The sequence below is a fragment of the Gopherus flavomarginatus genome, chromosome 20 (assembly GCF_025201925.1).
Source record: "Gopherus flavomarginatus isolate rGopFla2 chromosome 20, rGopFla2.mat.asm, whole genome shotgun sequence".
In the NCBI taxonomy this organism is placed as follows: Eukaryota; Metazoa; Chordata; order Testudines; family Testudinidae; genus Gopherus; species Gopherus flavomarginatus.
Genome location: NC_066636.1, coordinates 16,966,772 through 16,989,090, shown reverse-complemented (window position 1 = coordinate 16,989,090; position 22,319 = coordinate 16,966,772). Strand labels below are relative to the sequence as shown.

At 53.8% G+C, this 22,319-nt stretch overlaps 1 protein-coding gene across 4 annotated transcripts; it reads right to left on the bottom strand.

Moving 5' to 3' along the window:
* Positions 1-1,472: 1,472 nt before the first annotated feature.
* Positions 1,473-15,061, bottom strand: KLHDC9 (kelch domain containing 9). Of its 4 annotated transcripts, none has more exons than XM_050929901.1 (5): positions 9,245-9,324; positions 6,752-7,308; positions 6,119-6,269; positions 5,685-5,883; positions 1,476-2,179 (listed from the first exon to the last, which is right to left on the bottom strand). In XM_050929901.1, exons 2-5 carry the CDS (start codon positions 7,255-7,257, stop codon positions 2,016-2,018), a joined length of 1,020 nt encoding a protein of 339 aa, XP_050785858.1. In that variant the 5' UTR covers positions 7,258-7,308; positions 9,245-9,324; the 3' UTR covers positions 1,476-2,015. The 4 variants fall into 4 exon arrangements, with proteins under 4 accessions (XP_050785856.1, XP_050785858.1, XP_050785857.1 ...); XM_050929900.1 differs by having other exon boundaries at positions 1,477-2,179; positions 9,252-9,322; XM_050929902.1 differs by lacking the exon at positions 9,245-9,324 and adding an exon at positions 15,003-15,061 and having other exon boundaries at positions 1,478-2,179.
* Positions 15,062-22,319: the final 7,258 nt, after the last annotated feature.

Here is a 22,319-nt window from a genome sequence, read left to right as displayed (position 1 = left end):
GCTCCTTAGCTGATGGATGCATGGTGCTGCACCCTTTATATCCGCAGAGGATCCATCCTTTTCCTATTCTCCCAGCCCACTCAGGTGCTGGCTGTCAGAGGGCTTGGCTTTTCCAGGCCATTGCCTTTCCAGGGCAAAACGCAGTTTGCAATAGCTTGGGCCGTGGTAGTTTGAGGTTCACCGGTCTGCTCCCTGCTGAAACTGCAATCCTGGGCCTGAAATAAAACACTCCTGCACTGCTGGTGGGGAATGGATGACTGGAGCTAACCCAGGAGTGGGAGACAAAATCTCTGTGACCTGCTGGGTAGAAGTAGCCTGGACCCAATCTGTGCTAATCCCTCCTGATTCTAGGCCAGGACTGTGGAGCTGTGACCCCAGTGATTGCTGGGAGATGACTTTGGCAGTTCAGCCCAGTGTTTTGGAGCTTGATTTCAGAACTCTAGGGAGGGGGTGAGGCATGTACAGACCTTGTTCTCCAGTCTCAGCAGAAGACATTTTTAAAAACTCAATTTCTAGGTGTTACGAGTGCAAAGAAAACCCACCTCCACTGCAGAGATGCCCGCCTGAATTTGCAGAGAGTCTGAAACAGCTATGCATGTAGTCCAGTAGTGCTAACGGGACCCCCAGCTTAGATCGGGGCTCCTGTACTGGATGCTGCATACACAACACGCTGGGAGATGAGTCCTTGCATCAGCGAGCTGACAGCCTAACTAGATAAGCCAGCCCTGGGGCTGGTGGAAAGGGCTGGAACACACAGAGGGTGAGCACAGCTGGGCATGCGCATGTTAGAGCGGGAATCCTCTTCCCCCTCCCCTCTCCAGCAAGGTTGTTCTCTTTGCTCCTCTACAGCGTCCCGAGGCGACATCAAGCTGCCCTTCGCTCCCCGACCCCTGAGTCTCAGCTGTGACCTTCTGGGAGGGGCAGGAGACCAGCCCTTGCCCCTGGCTCCATCCCTGGCCATTTGCTGAGTGTGCCCCCCCCCAAGGGAAGCAGTGGGCACATATGGCCCCCACTGTAGGGTGGGGTACATCTGCAGGACCACGTGGCTGGCAGATGCCCCATTGTATTGTGCTCTGATGGGGAAACAAAACAAGGGCTCAAGTTATTTTTAGGAGGTGATTGACGCCAAGTCCTTTGGCCAGGGACTTGTCTCAGCAGAGGACTCTTTCATTTACAAGGCGCTCAGCTGGCATCCGAATGTGGGAAAGTTTCTGGCTGTGATGCCGTGAGAGCTGTACGGAAGCCAAGGTCCTTTCTCCTGGCATGAGTCGAGGGCTGGGCTGGTCGTACTAAGCGATCCGCCGACGGCATGGCTTGAAACCTCGGAGAGCCCAGTCTGGGTGCTGGAGGGCGCAGCCTCCTTTCTGGGGGCTGCTGGTGCAGGCACTTGCCCGTCCGCTCCCCTCAAGTCATTTCACATGCGAACTAAGGAACAGCTTTTGTTTTACAGGACTGGCTCTAGCGCCAGGCTGTTTCCCAGCCCTGCCTCAGACAAGGGCTGGGCCAGCCAGTCATTTCCTCTGATGAATTCTCAAGAGGGTGGAAGGCTTTATTTTAATGGTGATCCATGGGGGGCGGGGGGGAGAGAACAGCTCCCCGCCCTTCCCCCGCGCTCAGCAGATCACCAAGACCTACCCCATCCAGCCATGTTTGGTTTCTTTTCCCCCCCGCTTGCTTACATGTCAGCACCACCACACCTGGCCTCTCCTGGCTGTGCTGGAGGCTGCAGAGAGCCGACTGCGTGTTCCTAGAGACCGGCGGGTGGGTGCATGTCTGACTCTTTAACAAAGAAATCCTTTCTCCCCAATCTCTCTCTGTGTTTGAGTTAAACCCTTGGTGCCAGCGTGCAGCTCCCTGCGGAGAGGAGGGGTTGCTGGGCCAACAAGGGGCACTTTTATTATATATAAACAGAGCTGGCTCTCAGGGTTGATTGCAGGAGCGGCGCAATTGCCTGGGAAAGGGTGGGGAGGGCACCAGCGAGGAGGGGGACGTCCTCATCTCTCTCCTCTTCCTCACTAGGGGATCTCTAAGACACAGATCTCAGGGCAGGGGGTCTTAACATCTGGGCCAAAGCCCCCCACAAGATAGAGCTTGTCATTCCAAAGGCATGTGCGGTGCCCAACTCTCTTCTGGCCCTGATCCGAGCAGGGGAAGCGGAACCAGCTTGGTGGCGAGCACCCTGGAAAACACAATAGGAAAGGAGAAGCTTGATGCTCTCAGACAGCCAGGCCAAAGTCGATGCCCAGCTCCCTCCACCCCTCTTGCTGTGTTATTTCCCAGGCCACTCCCCAGGTCACAGCTATTGCACATTAAAGATGACAGCTGATACAAAATAGATATGGGCTTGGGACTCCTCCAGGATTTGAATAAAAAACAGGGAGAATGGGATTTAGGGAGGACTGGGAACCAGGACTCCTGGCTTCTAACCCCAGCCTTGTCCCTGGATGACCTTCTCGTGCCTCAGTTTTTCCATCAGTGAAATGGGGATGATAGCTCTTTTCATAGGAGAACTGTTACAATTCAAATGATCAGCGGCACCATGCGGCAGAGACTAGTACCCTGCTTCCTCCAGACGGCCCATCTTCTCCAGCCTCCTGTCGCTGACAGCGGCCAGTGTCAAAAGCTACAGAGGCAGATATTAATAACCAGGACCCTCCCCTTGCCAAACATACTACACCTGTGCTATGCAATACATTCCTTCCTGACCACCAACCAGCTCATGCCCTGAAGCATGAGGACTGAAAACCCTTAGAAGTTTCTCCTGGCTACTGTGACCGCAGGAGCTGCCTTCAGCTGTATCAGTGTTACAATCCCTTCTTTGTAATCCTCACTAATCAACTTGCCTCCACTGTATCCTGCAGCAGCGAGTTCCACAGGCTTAGGTATTTAGGCACCTAAATTCCAGTTTAAGGCTCCACTGCAAATCACTAAATTCCCACTGGCCCTGTAGGCGACTATGCTTGGTACTGACGTATTTGCAGGCAAAATTTCTCTCGGCGTCTGCGTTCCTGCCTCTGGGCACATGCACTGCTGACCCCTGTAGGTGCCTAGATGCCCATCTCACACCTGAGCCCTGCAGCGATTCATGAACTGGGGAAGACAGACGTCAAGCCGCCTACCTCGCAGACAGGATCTGATCCAGCAGGTGTGCTCAGATGCCGCCCTGGAGGTGAGGTTACACACATCACCTGGGGTGGAGGGCGTTGGAAGAGCAAGACACCTCTCCCCCCCACTTATAACTCTTAGCCCAGTGGTTAGGTTGTTCACCTGGAGCGTGAGTGACCCCTGGCTCAAGTCCCTCCTCCCCCAGTAAAGGAATGGATTTGAACAGGGATCTGCCACCTCTCAGGCGAGTACCTTAACCACTGGGCTATGGGACAGTCTGAGATGGGGCTCGTCAATCTCTCCTGGTGTGGCTGGTGCACTTCCGATAACTAAAGAGTCAGTGGAGCAGAGGACTGGATCCCCACATCCTGGGGGAGTGCTCGAACCACCAGGCTACAGAGCCAGTCTCATGCTTGTACTTTCTCTCTGTGGTCTAACTGTGATGTTATTAATATAACCTAAGACCGTATCGATCACTGGTGCAACCACTGTTACATATTTGCAGCAAATATCGTACAAAGGTTGTCATGTAAGGTGTCTATGGAAAGGTTATGATTTGCTAATTATGATTATGCTATCGGTATGTGTGTATCTTTTTGTAGCTGAAGTTATGAATATTGGCTATGTACTTGTGTATCTCTATCTTTTTCCTTTTACAAATAAACCTTTAGATTTTAGATTCTAAAGGATTGGCAACAGTGTGATTTGTGGGTAAGATCTGATTTGTATATTGATCTGGGGCTTGGTCCTTTGGGATAGGTAGAACCTTTTTTCTTTTACTGGGGTATTGGTTTTCATAACCAGTTGTCCCCATAACAAGTGGCGCTGGTGGTGATACTGGGAAACTGGAGTGTATAAGGGAATTGCTTGTGTGATTTATGGTTAGCCAGTGGGGTAATACCAAGGTCTTCTCTATCTGGCTGGTTTGGTTTGCCTTGGGCTGTAACTGCCCTGCTTTGAGCAATTTGTCCTGAATTGACACTCTCAGAAGTGTCCCATCAAAGCCAACATCGTTACACCAATGAACAGGAGAGGTGGAGGGAGCCCCCCCATCAGAATAGCTCGTAACCCAACGGGTTGGGATGCAAATCTGAGAGGTGAAAGACTGCTCTTCCAATCCCTTCTCATATTGGGCGGAGGGGGGATGTGAACTGGGGTCTCCCACACTGCCTGACTGCTGGGCTGAGAGATAAGGGAGGGGTCTCTCGCATCCCCTTGCCACAAGGAGCTGGAAGTGCTGACTTCCAAAGAGGGGTCCTGACTGTGGATCGCGGTGTGGGGCTTAAGACACACCCCTCAGGATCTCCCATTGGCTAGCCTAGGTGCCTACCTCCTAGCCAGCTGGCTTTGGCGGACGACCATACAGGATGACTCTCCCCATTGGGCATGTAGGGAGCCTGGGGGCAAGCAGTGGCTTTGGGAATCACAGCATGTGCCTGTGGGCTTGGTTAAAAGTACCTTTGTGAATCTAGGCCCCTGTGACTTGCTCAAGGTCCCCTAGGGCCTCTGTGGCAAATGGGGACTGATTCAACGTTTCCCTGGCCAGCCCACTAGCCATTGTGCCATCTTTCCTTCCAGGCCATTCTTCCACTCCTGGTTGGGTTTGTGACATTTGAGGTGATGGAGCCAGCTAGCTGAATAACCAGCCTGGAGTTCGTGATTCGCACAGGAAGACCGAAATTCTCGGTCACACTCGGGCCCCGGCAGTGCGTGGAGCACAGGGCATTAGCGTAAAGGAGAGTCCTTTTATTGCCAGCCATGACCATTCAAAAATCCCAAGCCAGGCCCCAAAATCAGGACATTAAAAAAAAAACAAAAAACAACTTAATAGGATTTGGGTTCTTCCTATCCACTGTCAGGCTTCAGGGGTCACATGTTTGCACACTTGTCTCTGCAGGTGGGAGAGCTATAGCCTGACTTTTTTACAAGGTCAGAGCTGTGTTTCACCTCTAATCTCATGATTCCAGGAGTCGGGGCTTTGAGAAAAGCACCAGATCTTGCAAGATGCGCTATAACGTTGTGAGAGGTGGCAACACTGGAACCCAGACCCAAATCGCCGAATGCCCAGCTCTGAAATCCTCCCCTCGTGTCGTACCATAGCTGGGAAAGGCTGGCGGAGAACAGGGGCTGCAAACTATGCCCAGCCCAGATCTAGATTGCCAGCTCAACGGGATTGCAAGATCCACCCCGACGGACAGGTGAGGACAGCCTGAGAGCTCACTTCACAGGGGCAGCCTGTGGAAACTACAGCTCCCAAGAGGCAACAAACAATGGCAAGCAGGATGGAGTGATGCATGCTGGGAACTGTAGTTTGTAGAGGCTGCACTTAAGCATTTAGGGGAAAGCAGCTAGAGGGAGGCTGCATGGGCGGGGAGGTAAAGGTTGCCCCTATGGGTGTAGGGATGTGACACTAAGATTCCTGTCTCCAGTATGAACACCTGACACATGAAAAAAGGAGACTCCCCACTAGCTCTGTGCAGTACGGGGGCTGTGACACACAGACTCAGCAGTTCTGATTCCACCCAGTGGAGGGCAGTAGTACATACACACATGCGCGTGCCCGTTCTCTCCTCTCTTACTTGTATCGTAGACATAGAGATCGTTACAGACGGTGTCTCGCCCCTTCGTTAGGGTCTCCCCACCAAATGCCACTGCGAAGGGACCCACCACTGTGCAGGATTGGTGCCTCAGGCCTTTCGGAGCCTGCCGTGAGCCATTCTCGGAGCCAACCAGACGGGAGAGCTGCTCTGTCATCTTGGGGGCATGGATGGACTCTACCTAGGAGGAAGGAAAGGGAAGAAGCAGGGTCAGTTTATGGATTTGCCTGCTACTCTACTCCAGCCCTGGCCTCCCCACCAGGGGGCCCTGTGGGGAGTGGGGCAGAAGCACTGGCCGTGGGGGGAGATCCCAGCTACTCCAGCCCTGGCCTCTCCCACCAGGGGGCCCTGTGGGGAGTGGGGCAGGACCAAAGGGCTCATTCTGGGGCAGTGACAGCCCAGAGCCAGACACTCACGTGGATTTTCCCCTTGCCCCAGCGCCCGGCCACCTCGCAGTCGGAGGAATCACGGCCCCCAAACACCACCAGCTGGTAGCCACCTGCATCACGGAGCAGCATGGCCGAGTGTCCAGCCCGAGAGGCTGTCCGCGATTCCTCCTCCTTGTACCTAGAGCACAGAGAGCCGTTACGGGTGCTTGGCATGAGCATCCATGCTGCCCAGGGGTGGGAAGTACATGGGGCCCTGGGACCTGAGCACCTTAAACTTTGGGGGTGTGGAATCTAGCTGGGCTGAACCAAAACCCTGGATCCCAACTCTCCTGGGCATCAGGGAGTTGATAATCCAGATCTCATGCCCAGTGGGTACTGCAATGGCCACTTCTAGGGCACAGTCCTCCCCAGTGCTGGGCACAGACCCGATGGCCCCTTCCACCACAGCGTGGATCTCAGGGGGAGAGCCTGGGGCCCTGGGGTTCCCGCAGGTAAATCCCTCTAAGGGGTGCGCCCAAATTCAAACCCGCTGCCCAGTTTTAATCAGATGCCACCCTGCAGGGGGGTGGGCAACTCAGCCCCAGCCGCCCCCATGTGCGCCTCTCTCAGTGTGGTGGGGGGGCCCATCCCCAGAGCTCCCTCGGGGAGGAAGGGACCTACCAGTAGGTCTTGGTGGCAGGGTTGACGCGCAGGGTGTAGATGCTGGCGAAGCGCCTCTGTGTGCGAAGTCCACCCTCCCTGCCCACCACCCGCAGCTCATGCTCTGACACCTTGGTACAGGTGTGGCTGCTGAGCCCCACGGGGGGGTCGTTGGAGGGCCCCTCGGCCCAACGCTCCCACTGTCCCTGCTCAGTGTCCCAGCAGCACACGGCCGAGACCCTGTGGGCACCGTCCCAGCCCCCCACTACGCATAGCCAGCGGTTAGCCAGCACCGCCGTGTCATGGTGGCTGCGCCGGTCCCCGCCGTTGGGGCCCACTGTCTCAGCCGTCAGCAGGGTGGGGTCAAAGGCCACCATGTCCCCCAGTGGGGGCTCCTTGGGCTTGCCCGACTTCAGCCCCCCAAAGAGCAGCAGCTTCCCTTGCACCACGTCGCACGAGTGGTAGGCGCGTGCAAACAGGGCGTTCCGTGCGATGGGCTTCCACGCCCAGCTGCTGCCCGTGGCCATTGTGCCGGCTCCCACCTGCAGGGGCAAAGCACCACCAGCCAAAGGATTCGCCTGTAAGGGAAGCAATGGGGTTAGTGAGCAGGCCTGGCAGTCAGGACTCCTGGGTCCTGTTCCCAGCTCTGCCCTCACCTGCTGGGTGATGTCAGGCAAGTCACCTCCCATCTCTCTACAGAGGGGCTGTCAGTACAGTACTGTGTCTATTGTACATGTTCAGCATCGCTCTCTGCTGGATGGAATCACAATGGGTCAACTGTGTGTCATAGGTACTACACTGCTAAGAGCTCATGGTGATTCTCTCTCACCCATCCCTGCAGTATCTCAGATGAAGGCTCCCTCACGCTATAGGAATTTGGAGGCAGGTTTTAAACTCTCCCTCTGGTGTGGATGGGTTTTGCCCTGTAAGTCCCTATGAGACACCTAAAATCACACCTGTTGCAATGGGTGCCGCTTGGAAGGCCAATTTTGGAGAACTGTCCTGACCCTGATCGCACCTGCCCCTGCAGTCAGAGCTCCACCCTACTAGACACACTTGTGCATCCCCTCACTCCCTGTGCACTCCTCCCCACCCAACCCCCACGCACCTGCATGCTGCACACCTCCCCCCATGCACCCACACACATAGCTCCCTTCACCACCACGCCCTCATGCACCCACCCGCACAGCTCCCCTCCCCACCGCCATGCACCCGCACACCATACACCCACATGCACACCTCCCCAGCCAACCCACATGCACCCACATGCACACCTCCCCACCCAACCCCCATGCACCTGCACGCACACCTTCCCCCATGCATCTGCACGCACACCTCCCCACCCAACCCCCATGCACCTGCACGCACACCTTCCCCCATGCATCTGCATGCATACCTCCCTACCCAACCCCCATGCACCTGCATGTACACCTCCCCACCCAAACCCCATGCACCCGCATGCACACCTTCCCCCATGCACCCGCACGCACACCTCCCCACCCAACCCCCATGCACCTGCACGCACACCTTCCTCCATGCACCCGCATGCACACCTCCCCACCCAACCCCCATGCACCTGCACGCACACCTCCCCACCCAACCCCCCCACCCAACCCCCATGCACCTGCACGTACACTTCCCCACCCAACCCCCATGCACCTGCACGTACACCTCCCCACCCAAACCCCATGGACCCGCATGCACACCTTCCCCCATGCACCTGCACGTACACCTCCCCACCCAACCCCCATGCACCCGCACGCACACCTCCCCACCCAACCCCCATGCACCTGCATGCACACCTCCCCACCCAACCCCCATGCACCTGCACGCACACCTCCCCACCCAACCCCCATGCACCCGCACGCACACCTCCCCACCCAACCCCCATGCACCCGCACGCACACCTCCCCACCCAACCCCCATGCACCCGCACGCACACCTCCCCACCCAACCCCCATGCACCTGCATGCACACCTCCCCACCCAACCCCCATGCACCTGCACGCACACCTCCCCACCCAACCCCCATGCACCCGCACGCACACCTCCCCACCCAACCCCCATGCACCTGCATGCACACCTCCCCACCCAACCCCTATGCACCTGCATGTACACCTCCCCACCCAACCCCCATGCACCCGCACGCACACCTCCCCACCCAACCCCCATGCACCCGCACGCACACCTCCCCAGCCAACCCCATGCACTCACACGCATTCCTCCCCACCCAACCCGCATGCACCCCTCCCCTCCCCACCCCATGCACCCACACACCCCCACACCTCTTAAACCCACATGCACACCTCCCCTCCCCATGCACCCACCCACACTCCAATCCCACCCACACCCTTACACCCACATGCACACCTCCCCTCCCCACGCACCCACACGTCTCCTCTCCCCACGCACGCACCCACCCACACACGCCAATCCCACCCAACGCCCATGCACCCCCCACCACAAACACACCCACCCATCTCCCCTCCCCGCCCCAGAACAGACCAGCGCCCACCCCGTACGAGCAGTGAAGGTGCCAGCGGCAGCTCGGGCCCGACCCGCTCCCGCTTTCCCAAGCCGCCCCCGCTGCAGGAGCCCGCGGCCCGGCGCCCGCCCCTAGCAACGGCCGCGGCCCGACGCGCTCTGCGGCCCCCCCGCCCCGGGGCAGCACCCGGCCGGCGGCGGCGGCGCTGGGCGCAGCAGGTTGCGCGGCACTCGGGGCTGGGGCGCAAACGGGGCCGGGCTCGCTGTGCTGCCAGAGCTTTAAAAATCCGGCCTGCGCCCCCAAATCCTCCTGCGCTGTCACTCCACTCACTGCCCACAGAGTGCGGAGGGGGGGCTGACCCAGCTGGAGTGCAGGACCACACGGGGGGCAATCTGCCGCAGGGCCCCCCACAAGAATATAGTAGTGCAACTTTTTTTTATGGAAGCCTCCCCCCCAAATTGCTTTGCCCCAGGCCCCCTGAATCCTCTGGGCGGCCCTGCTGGGGTGGCCCCCCTGCAGTGGTTGCAAAAATAGGGGTGGGGCAGAGGGGCTTCCGCACCCACGTCCCAGGCTCAGGCCATCCCGACAAGGCCCCTCTTCCCTGGCCGATCCCAGGCACTGAGCTGCCCCAGACAGCTGGATTGCCTGAAGTCTTTCACCTGACCTAATTGGAATGGTTCTAAATGTTGCTGGTGTTTAAAAGAATCCCTATGAGCTTATAGGCTGGCGGAAAACCTCATAGCGGTACACCCGTTTGCATTAACGGCTATCTCAGTGACACTCAGACTCCTCCAGACTGGCTCCTTAATGTTGCTCCCCCAGCTCTTTGCAGCACCTGATACTAAATCAGGGCGTGATTTAATTATTAACCAGTCTAGGTCATTAACCAGTCAGGATGCTTTTACTATGTTATTAACCAATTGGTCAGTCGTTTTGCTGTGAGAATTATTAGGGCCGGCGCTTCCATTTAGGCGGCCTAGGCAATCGCCTAGGGCACCAGGATTATTGGGGGGTGGCATTTTGCCGGGGGGGGGGGCGGCAGGCGGCTCTGGTGGACCTGCCGCAGTCGTGCCTGTGGAGGGTCCGCTGGTCCCACGGCTCCAGTGGACCACGGGACCAGGGGACCCTCCGTAGGCACGACTGCGGCAGGTCTACCGGAGCCACAGGACCAGCGCGTGGGGCAGCGAAATGGCCGTGTGCCTAGGGCGCTAAAAATACTAGCGCCGGTCCTGAGAATTATACACACCTCCACCCTGATATAATGCGACCCAATATAACACAAATTTGGATATAACACGGTAAAGCAGCGCTCCGGGTGGTTGGGGCTGCGCACTCCGGCGGATCAAAGCAAGTTCGATATAACGCGGTTTCACTTGTAACACGGTAAGATTTTTTGACTCCCGAGGACAGCGTTATATCGGGGTAAAGGTGTATATATATATATATATAACGCTGAGTGCTAATTTGCCTCCTGAACCACTGAGGTCTGAGCCTCTGGTGCTATCTGGTTGCCTGAATGGATGGCCTCTTTCTCATCAGCCACTCAAATGGAGTTTCACCTTTTAAAATCATTTACTTCTTAAAATGTTATTTTTATTACTCTTAGCACATCATCATTTGCCTTCGTTAACATTGTGCAGATGGCTGTCACTGCACCATAGCGCAGATTTTTAAGAGCCACTAATCATTGAAAATATAAAGTTGCGAGTAGCTTCAGCAATTGCATCTCACTGTGGCATAACACTTCCTGTTTCTGGTGCAAGATTAGTTTTAAACGCCGCCATTTTGTTCCTATTTTATGTACACATGTTTATTCTTTGGGATCGTGTGGCTTTGAGGCTGATTGTTTTCCTGGGTTGGTGTGAAAACATCTTCCATTTCCATTAATCCGCCAATGGGGATGGCCTTTGTCGACTATTAGTTAGCCTCCTTACCCAGCACCTTCATGTTCTTTCCCATGTTACTATTTTTGTGTAGAACGTGTTGCCCAAATAGGCATTAAAGACAATTTTTTAAAGGTTGAAAGCACTCAGGTGCTTTTGAAAATCCAGCTAGTTGCCCAAATACCTTTAAAAATCTGGACCTGAGGTCGCTATACTTGTATGACAACCTTCACATTTCCAGTGTAACGTTTACTTCATATACAGCCCCAAGATATATGTCCCTAGCCTCTGTTTGCCAGAAACTGGGAACGGGTGACAGGGGATGGATCACTCAGTGATTACCTGCTCTGTTCATTCCCTCTGAGGCACCTGGCATTGACCATGAGTGTCGGACGACAGGATATTGGGCTAGATGGACCTTTGGTCTGACCCAGGACAGCCATTCTTATGTTCTTAACCATAAGGATTAAAAAGTCCTGAGTCATGCACTCAAAATCAATGAAATTAAAAAAAAAAAGAAAAACAAAACCCCGTGGGGTTCTTTTAATTTGCCTTTTTGTTTCTGAGCCTTAGGGTACAAGAGCTCCATACTTCCGTTGTTACCTCTCCCAAAGTATCCATATACCTAAAACGGTTGTACATGCCTAAGATATGCAAATACCAGTTTTGCATATGCAAAATATGTAATATGCCTGCTTGCTTGCCGTGTACTGACCTGCTTGATTGAAGCTTATAGTGTGGTCTGTTTTGGGGCTCTGTGCTGAGCCTAGCGGTCACCTAAGCAAGACTGAAGGCTTCTTAATGAGCGTCTAGCCTGCCATCCTTTGATCCCTCATCCCGATAGGATCCCTCGACCAGGGCGCAGGCCTAACTCAGGGAGAACAGGGGTGTTCAAAGCCAGCTCCTAAGTGACCAAAGTTGCTAGCGAACAGGACAGTTTTGTGCGAGAGTTTAGAGAGGAAGTACAAGAGGCAGGTACACCTAACAAACGTTCTCTGAATTTAGGCAATAACCACCCCTCCACCAGCATAAGCAGAAAAAAACCAAAGAACCAACCAACCAACCAACCCACAAGAGTCAAAAGAATGCAGGCAGAAGTCCAGCAACGTGGGGGCACCCAGTTTATCTGACTGCAGACAGCATGTGCGATTACCTGCCTTGTGAGCAGGTGGTGTATGTGTGCATTCGGTGCAAGCAGTTCATGGCCCTCAGAGACTGAGCACAGGATCCTGAGCCCAGAGTGGTTGAACTGGAGGAGCTAAGGGAGACAGAGAGGTGCACAGGAGAGACTTTTCAGGACACAGTACAGTGGTCCCACTCCTAGTCTGGTAGCACCTGTGCTGCTGAGGAAGATGAAAGTATCATACCTTAGTCCCAGATTTGGACCTTAGCGTCCAAAATATGGGGGTTAGCATGAAAACCTCCAAGCTTAGTTACCAGCTTGGACCTGGTACTTGCTGCCACCACCCAAAAAATTAGAGTGTTTTCGGGCACTCTGGTCCCTCCTGAAAAACCTTCCCTGGGGACCCCAAGACCCAAATCCCTTGAGTCTCACAACAAAGGGAAATAATCCTTTTTCCCTTCCCCCCTCCAGGTGCTCCTGGAGAGATACACAGACACAAGCTCTGTGAATCCAGAGTGACTCCCCCTCTCCGTTCCCAGTCCTGGAAACCAAAAGCACTTTCCTCTTCACCCAGAGGGAATGCAAAATCAGGCTAGCAAATTCAACACACACAGATCTCCCCTGATTTCTTCCTCCCACCAATTCCCTGGTGAGTATAGACTCAATTTCCCTGAAATTTCCCAGAAAAGAAAACTCCAACAGGTCTTAAAAGAAAGCTTTATATAAAAAAGAAAGGAAAAATACATACAAATGGTCTCTCTGTATTAAGGTGACAAAATACAGGGTCAATTGCTTAAAAGAATATTGAATAAACAGCCTTATTCAAAAAGAATACAAATCAAAGCACTCCAGCACTTATATTCATGCAAATACCAAAGAAAAGAAACCATATAACTTACTATCTGATCTCTTTGTCCATACACTTAGAAACAGAAGATTAGAAAACAGAAACTACTTCTCCAAAGCTCAGAGAAAGCAGGCAGACAGAAAACAAAGACCTCAGACATAAAATTCCCTCCACCCAAAGTTGAAAAAATCCGGTTTCCTGATTGGTCCTCTGGTCAGGTGCTTCAGGTGAAAGAGACATTAACCCTTAGCTATCTGTTTATGACAGAAAGTCTTGGGGAAGGAGAAATATCGTGCTGGAGCAGAGGGAAATGATCCCATTGTTGGGACCCTCCCTCCGGATGGTGTCATAATATCCTCTCACCCTAAGGATACCGCACCCCCCCGGGGGACGGAACCCCAGTTAATAGGAAGATACAGGCAATAATACTGCGGGATTTGGTTCTTGGAAATATAGACAGCTGGGTTTGCGATGACCAAGAGAACTGCATGGTGAATTGCCTGCTGGCTGCAAAGATTGCAGGCCTCTCGAGACACTTAGACAGACTTATGTGAGATGCTGGGGAGGAGCCTGTGGTCATGGTACATGTAGGTACCGTGACACAGAGACAGGTAGAAGTGAGGTCCTGGAAGCCAAAAGTCCTGAAGGCTGGTAGGAGAGAGATTAAAGTCCATGGTAGCTTTCTCTGAAATGCTTCCAGTTCCATGCACAGGATCAGTTTGACAGGCAGAACGGCAGAGTCCCAGTGGACGTAGGGAGGAGGGTTTCAGGTTTACTAGGAACAGGGGAATCTTTTGGGAAAGGAGGAGCCTATGGGATGGGCTCCACCTAAACCAAAACAGAACCAGGTTGCTGGCATGTCAAATTAAACTAAGGGCTGGGGAGAGCTGACAGGTGCGGAGGAAAACAAGGTTCAGACAGAGTCCCTTGGGGAGGATTTATTAAAGGGGATTCTGTGTAGCCTAGTAAAGAGCAGAGGCCAGAAGTTGATAAAGTTCAGGTAGGAACCGAAAACAAACAGTCAAATGGGAGAGTGCCATTCAATGGCATCACATGAAGGCAGACAACTAAATACTGACAAATTTTATAACTGCAACTAGTCTAAACACTAGGATGGGTGAACTTGAGTGCTTGGTATTAAATGAGGCTATTGAGAACATAAGAACGGGCCGTACCGGGTCAGACCTAAGGTCCATCTAGCCCAGTATCCTGTCTACCGACAGTGACCAATGCCAGGTGCCCCAGAGGGAGTGAACTTAACAGATAATGATCAAGTGATCCTGCCATCCATCTCCACCCCCTGACAAACGGAGGCTAGGGACACCATTCCTTACCCAGCCTGGCTAATAGCCATTAATAGACTTAACCACCATGAATTTATCCAGTTCTCTTTTAAACTCTGTTATAGTCCTACCCTTCACAACCTCTCAGGCAAGGAGCTCCACGGGTTGACTGTGCGCTGCGTGAAGAAGAACTTCCTTTTATTTGTTTTAAACCTGCTGCCTATTAATAATAGGCATCAGAGAAACAATGATAATGAATGGGGCCCGGTAATACCAGGGTACAAAAATCGATAGGAATGACAGAGTAGGTCAGGCTGGGGAAGGAGGAGTGGCACTATGTGCGAAATAAAGTGTACAGTCAAATAAAGTGAAAATCTTAAATGAATCCAATTGTCCCACAGAATGATCCTGTTACTCCTTCCCTTTGGTCGGGGCAGGGGCAATGGGCCGGCTTCACCTCGTTTGCCTTTGGATGAAACCAAAGTGTCTCTGTTTCCACAGTGGGACAGCTAGTGCCTGTCAGTTAGCCTCTGGTGAAAACACACATTTTCGTACCCATAATGCTGACTGAGGCCAGGTCTGCACTACAAACTTAGTGCTGCGTTACTCAGGGGTGTGAAAAACCCACCCCGAGCGATGCAGTTATACTGACCTAATGACCCGCGGTGTAGAGAGCACTGTGTTGAGGGAAGGGCTTCTCTCACTGTAGCTACCACCTCTTGTCGAGCTCTGCCATCTGCATCTTCAGTAACGCGCTGCAGCAGAGCTGAACGTGCAGACAAGCCCCCACATGTTAAACGAACTACTAGTATTCAAGGCTTGGCAACTCCGATCCTGACTGTTCGCATGGCTAACGCTGCTCCTTCAGACGCAGAGGTAGCTGAGTCTGAATATCTGCAGCTTCCCCCGCCCCTCCCTGTTTGTGTGGGTGTCACAGAAAAGCAGTTAAAACATTTTAAACTGAAGGAATTAACAGAGGGTTCCCTCCCTCAATTTCCCTTATCCCCCCCCTCATTAGGGGCTTGTCTACGCGGTGTGACACTACAGGTGTGAAGTTAATGCACATAAATTACAGCACCTTAAACCGGACTGGTTCAGAAGTAAAGTGGTCTTAGTTTTGACAGTGGCAGTTAGGGCAATCATAGAGGAGAATGCAGGACCCGTTCCCACAAACACCTTTGCTTTCACCTGGCTTGAGCACTTGTGTAATCCAGGTGTATCCCCCATTTGGTTTTTTCAAGTCCAATGAGAAGGAGCGAAGCAGTGGGGCACTCAGAGGAGTCTTGGAAAGTCTTGACAATATTTCACAGGTATCAATTTTGGCCTGACAAAATGTCAATAAATGCTGTAAGGTTAAAACTGAAGGTGATCTCGCTCCTTCTCTCTGCCTGGCGCAGGTCAGGACATCTTTGATGAGCAGGAGAATAAAGGCCTGAGAGGGTCCTGATAGATTTTGCTGTGCACACAGTGGGTGTTGGTCTAGCTGTGCAGGCATCCCCTCTGTAAGCCATGCAAAGTGGGGGCACTCTTGTCCCATTAGAATTAACCCATTGCCCCAAATTTTTGGTGTTTTAACTGTAAAGTTTCCTGTTTGATCTCAGCCCACTAAACACTCCTGATGTAAACCGTATCTTTTTCTAACTTGGTGTTCCCAGGAGAACACAAGTTACAACAAACACAGCATTGTCTGTTACGCCTCTCTGCCATTCTGATGGAAGGAGTCCACCACTGCAGTAGCCACAAGAGTGTAAAGACATAGTCTGATCGGAGCCACAAAAATATTTTCAGCTCATCTAAAACATTGTGATGCCCTGCCTCAGCACCCGTGCAAAGCACAGGGCTGATCATCTGGCCAACGAACAACCAGAAACGGTGTGTCGTTTAGCTAGACCGGCTCTCTATTTGTTTCTGAAGCTATATAGGATGTTTTCATTGTAGGCAAATCACCTGGCCGGTAACTCCCTGTTTACTCACCCGGTAGCTGAGCCTGTCAGAGCTCAAGGGGGAAAATGTAATAACAAGGTTTGTCAGGTGGATTTAAATCAATAGATGTCGGCGGTTCTGCGGGCGGTGAGGAGTTTGCCTAGCTCTTTCTCACGAGAAACTCCCAGGAAAACAACTCCAGGAGGGGTTTCCATCTGTGGATCGCTAGGCAAAGCAACTTGCAGCCTGGACTTAGGTGCCAAACTCTGTGAGAGGGGTGGGGCTTTGGACACACCCCTCTGTGATAATTTGGGGTTCAGCCCAGACCCGTTAAGGCAGGGGCTGGCAACCTTTCAGAAGTGGTGTGCCGAGTCTTCATTTATTCACTCTAATTTAAGGTTTCGCGTGCCAGTAATACATTTTAATGTTTTTAGAAGGTCTCTTTCTATCAGTCTATAATATATAACTGAACTATTGTTGTCTGTAAAGTAAATAAGGTTTTTAAAATGTTTAAGAAGCTTCATTTAAAATTAAATTAAAATGCAGAGCCCCCCAGACCGGTGGCCAGGACCTGGGCCGTGTGAGTGCCACTGAAAATTAGCTCGTGTGCCGCCTTCGGCACGCGCGCCATAGGTTGCCTACCCTTGAGTTAGGGGTTGTGCCGCTGCCTGCCCTGTTCCGGGGAGCTTTGCTTCAGAGCCTGGTGTACAGCACACTGACCTCAGCCTGGCATCCAGGACAGTGGCGACAGAGCCCCTTCTCGCTCCAGGTTGAACCCCAAAGTGTCCCCATGGCAGAGATTTCCAGACAGCCTGCTGTTGGACGGAGGTTTACACTTTAAGTGCTGGTGGAATAATTTGTAAGTGATTCTCAAGTGAGAAAGTGGGGAATGGGGAGGGGGGAGGAGGAAAGGTTCCAGCTTTAAAATCATAGACCCGTAGGGTCAGAAGGGACCACCCTAGTCGACCCCCCTGCCAAGATGCTGGATTTCTGCTGTTCTGTGGGTTGGTGGTGAAGGAAACGGACCAAAGGAAAGCAAAGGGACACTAGAAGAGAAGCAAGGGCAGGGGAAGCAAAGACGCGGATGCTGATCTCCCTAAGAAGCTGTTAGCAGAGCCGTGTGCCCCCCAATTGGAACTAGGGCCATGGGGCACCTGCTCCAAACTGGAAGTGAGAGGGAGGGCCCTTTTTCTCCTACAGGGCATGCAGGAGCAGGAGACTGAGCAAATGTTTCCCCAGATGATCCCCGCAGAGGAGACGATTATGGGCAGAAGTGCAAATTTTGTGTTGAAAATGCGTACAGTACATGTAACAGTGACGGGGGAGGGGGAAGTCAGTACAAGGAACCAGAGGCAGATTAGGGGTTTGTGGGGCCCTGGGCCAGAGTACGTCGGGGTCCCTCCCCACCTCTTCTGCCTGCAGTCCCCCTACCCCGCCTGGTGCTCCTGCTGGGGAAATGGGGTCGTGGAGTAGGGGCTTGTCTTGCTCTCCAGCAGGAGCACTGGGCGGGCAGAGCAGGTCATGACGCTTTCCCCAATTGGCCTGGGCCCCTGGGCACGGGGCCCTTTGGCTAATCCGCGACTGTTAGGAACAATGGCAGATGTCCTGCCGAATCACTTGTGTTTAAAAAAAGAACAAGAGTACTTGTGGCACCTCAGAAACGAACACATTTATTTGAGCATAAGCAAAGGCTTTTGTAACTATTTCAAATGCCATTTTGTGCAGGGGAGCTGTAGCCCTGTCGCTCCCAGGATATCAGAGAGACCAAGTGGGTGAGGTAAGAGTGTTTACAGCACTTTCCGCATCTCCAATGTTTTGTGTGCGTGAACGTTGTGTTTACTATAGAAACTCTGGGGCCTACCACAGAAAGAGCCTAATGAGAAAGAGTTTCAGGGTTTTACATGCACTAGCCCTGTGGTGTAACGCCATAGGATGCTTTTCCCAATTGCAAAAATACCTTTCTTTACTTGTGTCCAGGCTGAAACGAGAGATTTCACAAGGGTGCCAAATTGTGATGAGAGTGCCCCCACCCATCACAACTTGCTACCCCTGGACAGGGAGAGGGGGAAAGGGAGAGGACGGAGAATGGGGAGAGGTAGCACATTGTGATGGGAATGGTCTCCATCCATCAGAATTTGATCCCCCTGACCGGACAGGTCAGCCAAAGAGAACCCCCAGAAAGTGCTGGAGTAACACATTGTGCTGGCATGACACCGGCGCTGCCTGAAAGGGCTGGCTCAGCCTGGTGCCTGGGAACAAGCAGCCTAGAGATCTGGCAGTGGGAGGGCGATGCAGGTTGTGAGCCTGAGACCCATTTGCACATGGTGTCCTAGAGGTCCCAGGAGAGGGGCAGCACCGGGGATGTGGAGTGGGTGCCTAGCCATGGGGAATGCCCGGGACGGGGGAGGTACAGAGCTGGGAGCTAGGACTCCTGGGTGCTGTCACCATTCATGGGAAGTATCTCATGCTTACAGCAGGGGGGCTGGGAGCCAGGACTCCTGGGTTTTATCCCCTTCAGTGGGAAGGTTCCATGGGGAGTAGGGATCTAGTGGTTAAAGCAGGTAGCTGGGGAGTCAGGGCTCTTGGGTCCAGTCCCCATCCACAGGAGGTTGTATGGGGGCTGGAGTTGGGGCTGCTGGGTTCTATCTCCATCTGTGGGAAGCTAGTGGCTAGAGCAGGGGGCTGGAAGCCAGGACTCCTGGGTTCTGCTCTCAGCTTTGAGGTGTAGGGGTATAGTAGTCAGGACTTCTGGCTTCCTCTGGCTCCATGACTTTGTGTGAGTTTTTTCCTTGTCCGTGCCTCAGTTTCCCCAGCTGTAAAATGAGTGTAACTAACCCACGTCTCAGGGGGCTTGTGAGGATCTATCCAGTGAGGTTTATGAAATGCTTTACTGCCTTGTAGTGCCATTTTGCAGGTCCCCATCACCCTGGCCTCTAAAAGCATAGAGCTGGGATCCTGTCTCAATAGGTGCCCTGGCAGACCATTAAAGACCCTTTTGGGGAGAGGAAGTGTTTGTCTTGGTCTCCTTGCTGACATTGCCCTTTCCCCTCCACCATGCAGGATCCTGTGTGCCCGTGTTGCACTCCACCCCAGATTCAGCTGCATCCCCACAGAGAGGAGGATTTCACAAAGGGCCAGAGAAATGGTTGGTGTTCTCATGGCCTGTCCTCTTGTCTGATGCAAGATTGATCTCTGTGATCCACGTTCCAGGGCTTGGTCCAACCTAGTTGTGAAAAGCACAAGTGATGAGGCTCCTGGGATGAACGGAGCTGGGACTGAGGAATTCCTTCGGGGACTGTCCTGGGGTGAGCACATTTCAGGGAGAGCAGTGAGCTCAGGCAGTGGGTGTGCCAAAAGTTAGGAAGAAGTGGTACAAGGGGAGCCCCTTGCTTGGGGGATGGTGGAGAAGGGGCAGTCCCAGGGGAATCCTGGCCAGGAAAATAAACCCCGGGGCCAGCCTGGTGTGTTTGTGTCTTGAGCCCCCAGAAGTATTAACAGCTGCTGCGTCCCACCCCAGAGGAGGCTGCAGTGAGAGCGCCAACATATGGAAAAGAATGTCGAGGGCTGCTCAGGCCGCCAGGCCTGGGGTGAGTGTAGGGGACTGACGGTGGGTGGGGACAGGGTGATGGATGCCATGCTGTCTGAGTGGCAGTGGGATGGTGGTGAGAGGGAGCAGCTGGATAGGGACAGACAGCGAGGGCAGCGGGACATGGAGCAGCGAGGACTGTTTACTGTACACAGCTCTGCCGGCTGTTTGATGCTGGTTCTGAGTTCTCTGTTTCCTGAGTCCCCTTCCAGTGACCTCCACGCCCTTCCCCAGCTCCCTAGAACCTGCTTGGGCTGGAACTGGTTTCAAGGCAGGAGGAAGCCAGCCCTGGCCCTGTCCTCTCTGCCTCCCTGCCGTATAAACCCATGTGAAGGCAAGGCACAGTCTGGGTGACTGCTCGCAGCCTGCCAGCCACGGGGGCAGAGGACAGACAGAGCTGGAGAACAGCAGGTAGGAAGGTGGGAATCAGGACTCCTGGGTTCTATTCCCAGTTCTGAGCGGGAAAGGGCATCTGGTGGTTGGAGCAGGGAGGTCTGGGAATCAGGACTCCTGGCTTCTATCTCTGGGAGGAGAGTGTGATTTAGGGCAAATAGGACTTGCAAACATACATATGTGCCAGTCTCTTGCTGTTACTCAGACTCTGGCAGAAGGCCACAGAAAATCCCCTCTTGGAGCTTTCCCCCTCTCAACCAGAGAGGCTGCTTCCCTGGAGCACAGTTTTGGGGCCCCATTTTCCATCACCCTGAGCCCCATGTTTGCTCCCTCCCTGCCCCCATCCCCAGCACGGAGACTCATTTATTACCCTGGAGTTTTCCAGCCTGGCCAACTGGTGTCCATGGGCGCTACTGACTTAGCCCAGGGCCTGTCTGGAGCCAGAGGCTCAGCAGCAGCCCAGGAATGCCAGGTCCTTTCCTCTGAACCCACCGCAGGCCCTGGATTCGAGGGGCACCTCAGCTCTCCTCCCCCACACCTGGGAGTGACCCACTCAGCGATGGCACCTGGCCAGTCTCAGCTGTCTGCCCTGTGGGGAAGGGCAGGTCACTTCACGCCCCCCCGCACTCATCTGGGTGTCTTGCCCACATGCTCAGGGTTTAGCTGACCGCCATATTTGGGGTCGGGAAGGAATTTTCCTCCAGGGCAGATTGGCAAAGGCCCTGTGTGTGTGTGTGTGTGGGGGGGTTCACCTTCCTCTGCAGCATGGGGCATGGATCACTTGCTGGAGGATTCTCTGCCCCTTGAAGTCTTTAAACCACGATTTGAGGACTTCAGTGGCTTAGACATAGGTTAAGGGTTTGTTACAGGAGTGGGAGGGTGAGATTCTGCGGCCTGCGCTGTGCAGGTCAGACTAGACAATCATGATGGTCTCCTCTGACCTTAAAGTCTATGACTTTATCTGCAGCCCTGCCCTGGGCGATAGGTGTTTGCCTGGGAGCGGCTAGCCTAAGTCTCACAGAGAGAACTTGGGACCCAGGTGCTCTGACTGCTCGTTCACTGCCTCTGGGTTCCTGGATAACCCCACCAGCTTAGGTTTGCAGGAGAACATGGGCTCTGAAGTTGTGCTGTTGGGAAGCTGAGACGGTGCAAATCCACTGAGCCACCCCAGAGCTTGGCTAGCAGATTTCCGGCACATCCTGTCAGCCTCCTTCTCCCCGGCTGCCTGGGGCTCCAGGAAAGAGGCTGCACTGGGCTGGCTCCTAGCTCTGCACCGTCTCTGATTAGCAGGGATTGTGCTTCGCAGGGGTTTTGGCAGCTGCAGCTCCCCTCTCTGCAGGGCAGGGCTCCCCACATGGGCTGGCATGGAGGTTGGTTCCTTCCCCGCCCTGCAGCAGGCAAATGAAACCTAAACATGCCCTTTGCTGCATCTGCCCATGACAGGTCCCTGCCAGCCCAGGCTGCCTGTGCATCGCCAGCAATGAGAGCATAACCGGGGCCCGCTGATGTGAAACAGCCGAGGCTCCGCGGCCTGAGCTAAAACACTCCCTTCTGTTAGCCCAAGCTCTCCTCACCCTCTGAGCATGTGTCCCAGCCACCACTAGAGAGGGCTGGTGGGATGGGCCATGGAGACTGAGCTCCCCACACCTGGAGGTGGAAGGGTCCATGCAGGGCAGAGTGGAGGTGGGTGCAAAGTTTGTGAAAACCAGGCAACTAGCCTGTCAACCCCAGACTGGTGCCCCTGGCAGCAGGCCACAACTGGTGCTTCAGGAGAAGGTGACCCTGGTCCTACAGCACATCACAGATCAGTTGTGCATCACTCCGTGTCCCCTTCCTGACCTGACTGGCGTGATCGTGCCCTGAAGCCTGAGGGTTGATCAGCCTCATCCAAGGGTGCTGGAGCAGTGTGCACAGTGGGGGTGCTGAGAGCCATTGAACCAAACTGTAAACCCTGGATATGATGAAAACCACTTCAAGCCGGGGGTGCGGCAGCACCTCTAGTTCGAGCGCCTATGGCCTCATCTGCTTTAGCACAGCTGTAAACATCACCCAATTTCCCAGTCCCGG

Bases quoted from the DNA above. Each gene is read 5' to 3' on its own strand.
- KLHDC9 (XM_050929899.1), bottom strand. From the start codon at position 7,419: ATGGGAGGTGACTTGCCTGACATCACCCAGCAGGTGAGGGCAGAGCTG. The intron at 6,270-6,751 runs GTAGGTCCCTTC...TCTGTGCTCTAG, and splicing joins CCTGCCACCAAGACCTACTG to GTACAAGGAGGAGGAATCGC. The intron at 5,884-6,118 runs GTGAGTGTCTGG...CCTTCCTCCTAG, and splicing joins GGGGCAAGGGGAAAATCCAC to GTAGAGTCCATCCATGCCCC.